Here is a 5,399-nt window from a genome sequence, read left to right on the forward strand (position 1 = left end):
TCAGATCACTGTCCCGATTTGATTTGGCTAAACCTGTTTTGGAAATTTGACACTGGTTCGGAGATTCAGTCATAGATTATAATGGGAAATAACTAAAATACCTACAACTTTTTCAATTTTGGCTGATTTGGATGAAAACAGCAGGGATGGTAGTCCTTTCTCAGGGCATGAAGCCTGCTAAGTTTCAAGGACATAGGTGCAGGGGTTTCTGGGAAAGTGCACCTCAAACTATTCAAAGCAAAACCCATGACACCTGTGTGTGTTAAGGTGCATGTGTAGGTTGTAGCCATGTTGGTCTAAGGACACAGAAAGAGAAGGTTCTTTGGGTCAATTTGATATCTTTTATTAGACCAACTGAGAAGTTGGAGAAATATATTTTAACAAGCTTTTGTGTTTAAAAACACTTCTTCAGGCTGAGAAAGCATCTGCAGTTGGTGTATGCACTCTTTTTGGATGGAAGAAATAGTAAAGAAGCCAGAGGCTGGCATGCAGGCAAGAAAGCCAGTCAGTGAGAATGTAAATTGAGACATTAAAGGGTGAGAGACAGGCTGGGGGAGGGGGGACGGGGATATCCTGTTTTATCCCCCTCCTCAGCAGGCACAGGCACAACAACAGAAGGAGCTTACTCAGTTGAGCCACTTATCTCCTCCACCTCAACCTCCTCTCAAGTGCCTTCTAGAGAAGGAGACCTGGCTCTAGGGGAACTTTGAGGGGAGTGGAGCACAAACTCAGATTCCCCCTCCTTCCCCAGAATTTCCCTGGCTATGGCACTGAGCTCCCCTGCTTCCATATCCAGCTCCTCCTCTGGCACTGGGAGGCTCATGCTGGGAGTTGAAATTGGGGTGGGGGAGAGTGTCATGCTAGTGCTGGTGGCTATTTCTGGTGTTAGTGGAGGTGGGGCAGGTGCAGACACTGCTCCCACCTCTTTGCTGCCAATTCAGCAGAAGCCTCATACCTGGTAGAAAATAAGGTGCATCTAAGTTGGGTGGTGGGTGTGGAAACTTACAGCTTTCCCTCTGCCTGCTCTCACTCCCCTGCCAGAAGACCTGGCACCTTCATGTCTGGTGTGCTGGAAAGTGTGTGCATAATTTGTGTGTGTTGTGCTTTTCTGCGCAGTGATGGATGATACACTACGAGGGAAAGCATACACAGCTTTCTTTTTGTTTGGGAGGGGTCTAAGAAAAAGAAATAAGAGGATTTTGGGGGAAGAATTAGTTGAAATAAATAACAAAAGGGATGGTAGGCAAGGGTAAGTGGGAAAGGACTGGCTACAACTTGGTAGCAAGAGACTATCAGTACCTATTGCTACCAAGCAAGCCTAGACCTTTCAGATGCTATGTGCTCTGCTGCTCATGCTGCAAGAGAGACACAGATGAAAGAAAAGGCAGAGAGCGAGCTTGACACAGAGCCTTATATACCGTTTCTCCATCCCTCCCCCACAGCACTATGATTGGGAGGGAGCTCAGGGAAAGATCGTAGTCACCGGCCAGCTACAAGTGTCAATATGAGAGCAGTCCTTCCCTGCTCTTTTTCCTCCGTCATCTTAGTTTCTGTTTTTCTGCAAGGCTGTCTCTGAAACTGCAAAATATTCGGAAACATTTCCAAAACTCAGATGCTTTTGTTTCATTTCAGAGATGTTTCAGAGCTTCTATTTTGATTCCGATTCGGGCTGACACACCTTTAAAACAAAGCAGCTGCTGAAGTTTTGCACAGCCCTGCTGCCTGCAGAAACCTGCATAAGTCTGATTGATCCCATCTGGTTTTTTGAACATCTACACTTAGCCTAAATTAAGTGGTGGACTAAGGACTGGAGGGGTGAAAAATCAGGAGCAACCTTCTGGATGATGCTTAAAGCCACGACTTCAGAAGCCAAACCAACAAGTCTCCTGGGCCATAATTTAACCACTCAGACTGCCAGACGGACAGCTCTGCTCTAAAACACACTTCCTATGTGGGAAGATGTCTGCAGCATTTAAGATTCATTTTTGTAATGTGTCCTACATTTTGTTCCAGATCTGAAATTAATGAAGCTAGGGAGGTTTTAGTTGCTTTTGTATTTAGGACCATAGCTTGGCCAAAGGAAAAAAAAAAAAAAACACACACACCATGATTCATGTTAATTATTCTTAACAATTCTTAGTTATCTGTCCGCATTTTACTTCAATGACAAAACAAAAATACCTTTCACTTCTATATGCACTAAGTCTGTCAAGTACCTGTACAAATTTCATCTCATAAGAACCTTAATTTTCTGATTTTGCTACTATATGAATAAATACCTATACCAAAAAACCCCTATATATATATTGTGCAAAAGTATGTTAACAATAATGGGAAAAACAAATACATAACTTTTACAAAAAGGGGAAAATATATTTTCATTGTATCTAACGAAGTACAACTCTCAGTTAAATTATTGGGCACAGCACAACTTCAAAACTGTTCTGGCTCACAAAGATCAGCATATTAATTCTTTAACTGGGCTAAGGCACCGAGTTCCTTCTGTTCAGAAAGATTCTTATAAGAAAATATTTTTTGAATAAATAACATAGATTAACACTTTGAACTGCTGAGCTTTTAGTTATTAAGTCAACCAATTCAGAGGGGAAAAAAAGGAGGCACTGCATAAATGAATCCTTCTGAACTCCTAAATATAACTTCTGTTTTATTATTTATCAACAGCACTATGCTGTCAATCAGAAGAGATACAAGATATGATTTGTCATAGAAATGCCTTTTATAGAAGGCAGCTGTTAATTATACATCACTATTCCTTTCACTTCTGTATGCACTAAGTCTAAGTCTGTCAAGTACCTGTACAGATTGCATTTCATAAGAATCTTAATTTCCTGATTTTTGCCACTCTATGAATAAATACCTTTACATATATACATACATACATACATATATATAAAATCAATACAAAGTTAAAGGGAAAAATATTTTCATTGCATCTAACAAAGTACAACCCTCAGTTGAATTATTGGGCTACTACATACCACAACTCCAAACTGTTCTGGCTCACAAAGATCAGCATATTCATCCTTTAATTGGGCTAAGGCACTAAGTTCCTTCTGTTCAGGAAGATTCTTCACCAGATTCTGAAAAAAGCAAGATTAAATTGCATTAGTTTTAAATTCTAACAACTGTGATATTAATTAACACTTAATAAAATGGATTATATGGCATGTCAATGTAAATCAGAGTACCTTGAAACTTAAAAATCATTTTAGATAACTCCAATAACCACACAGACCACACAAAAGGAAAAAAAAAAAAATCAGTCAATTAATTTCTTTTATCTAGACATCAACATATCCACAACAGTCTGACAGGAGTCATGTTCTTCCCATAGTCAACAGAACAAGCTAAGTCACGGTTATTTAAGTTCAAGTACGAATTACTTGTCATACAAGTAGCCACTGATGTATGAGCTACTTGCTGCTACCATTTCTTCATCCCTGGTTTTGTCTCCTCCACTAAGTATTAAAGAAGCCCCTTTTTATGTACACAACAGGACTCTACTATTTTGGGAGGCTAGTCACAAAACCAGTACATAGATATAATTTTAAAGATATTTACACAGAAATGGAAAATACTCCAGAACTGTAGAAGACTCATAAGTTTTCAGATATGAAGCTTAAACTTTTCAGCTTGCTTTCCCTTGATGATGCTTAAATGAAGCAAGATATATATGCTCATCTCTTTCACATTGAAAGAAATCTTTATACATTTAATGTGACCAACCAAACCCTGGAAAAGGACAAACATAATTTATATAGTCTTTTTTTTTTTTAAACTAAAAATATTTTACTTATTAAAAATCTAAAGAAATCTATAGTAAAGTATCTATACACTTTTTGTAAAATGTATATGCTCTTTTTATATGTATAGCATTTTTGTTTATTTATATACACACACAAGTGTGTGTGCGTTTCTTAGTTGAAGGGACATATAAGTAACAATTTAATTTTATCCACTGGAAAGTCGAGTCTTTCAAAAAAGAGAGAATACTATTTTATATATAAAATATATACATTTACCTTAAATGTTTTCCTTCAACTACAGGAACGCAGAAGTACAATATTATCAGACTAATAAGGAAAAATTACTGTTGTACATCCATTAAGGGACTAATTCCTGTATTGACCTCCTTCCCCCCTGCCAAATGTCAATGGGTTACTATTGTTCACTTGGAACTTATATTGGAAAGGCAGAAAAACTGACAGAAAACCATACCTGAATCATGGAAATGTAAGGGACTGTACATTTTTCGTCATAATAACAAGGAAAACTGAAGGATCTTTTCTGACCTCTCTCACAGATCTTTACACCTTCTCAATTAGCAGGGTTATTTTGATAGTATGCATTCCCAACCAACATGAAGTACTTGTCCAGAGTTCAAGAACTGCTTTGCACGATGGAAGAATTTGAACAAAGAGGGGAAACGTGCTGCATGATCGCCATGAAGGTAATTCTCACGTTCCCGCAAGATATCCCTATGAAGGCCGTTTTTAACCATGAATACAATGGAAATAAAGAACCCTATTATCCGTATGCCTCCCATATTTCTCCCTTGTATAAACTGAAGTGAAGTGAAAGTTCAATACCACTAACACCTTATCTTCTACAATACTTTCAGTCCTTTCAAACTTCTAGATATACATGACAGATTACATTTCCTCTCTGATGTACCAATGCCTATACTCATTGGACACCAGTTTTAATATTGGAAAATCTTTTTATAATATTCATTGTGTTTTGACATGAAATGCTGTTGGCACTAGCTGGGGTGGACCTTTATTGTCATATACTTATAAGAAGTATCCTTTTTTTATACTAGGTTCAAAATACGTTGGAACTCAAAAGTATACGAGCTGGTGGTACCTCATAACTCCTGCTTCAGATTAATGGAATTTGGCAGAGTCAAGAGCTAAAACTAAATCAGGGTAAAATGGAAAAGTAAATGCCTTTCATTGTAGATTTATGGCACCACAGTAGCATAATGTGTGCAGTCTTTCATGCATGACAGCTTTCATTTTATGGTATGTCAGCAGTATGATGTAAAAAGAATGCCTATTAACAGAACAGAGACCTTTAGCTGCTTTCCCCATTTCTCTAATTATTCTACAGAATTCCTCAAACTTTATTTTCTGTAAATGTTAATTGCACACTTAAAGGTTAGTTAAGAGAGGGTACTGAACCATAAGGCCCTTTCTTCCTTGCCAAAACATAACCTTTCTTTCTTTTTATCTCATTAAATCACTTTAGCCTTATTAGGGAAGATTTGGGTTCTCCATGATTAAGCCTATCATATTATACATAAATTATTTTTAAGACAACAGAGACCTTTGACTTGTTTAACCAACTTCAATTTAGAATGCCACAGCTATTTTACA

At 37.6% G+C, this 5,399-nt stretch overlaps 1 protein-coding gene across 2 annotated transcripts in view; it reads right to left on the minus strand.

Moving 5' to 3' along the window:
* Nucleotides 1-5,399, minus strand: part of DIAPH2 (diaphanous related formin 2) — a 686,654-nt gene that overhangs the window by 436,152 nt on the left and 245,103 nt on the right. For both annotated transcript variants that reach the window (XM_019536467.1, XM_019536466.1), the window contains one exon: nucleotides 3,000-3,101. In XM_019536467.1, the coding sequence (XP_019392012.1) occupies nucleotides 3,000-3,101 (102 nt within the window). The remainder of the gene's footprint in view (nucleotides 1-2,999; nucleotides 3,102-5,399) is intronic.

The sequence above is a fragment of the Crocodylus porosus genome, unplaced genomic scaffold, assembly GCF_001723895.1.
Source record: "Crocodylus porosus isolate Cpor-Errol unplaced genomic scaffold, CroPor_comp1, whole genome shotgun sequence".
In the NCBI taxonomy this organism is placed as follows: domain Eukaryota; kingdom Metazoa; phylum Chordata; order Crocodylia; family Crocodylidae; genus Crocodylus; species Crocodylus porosus.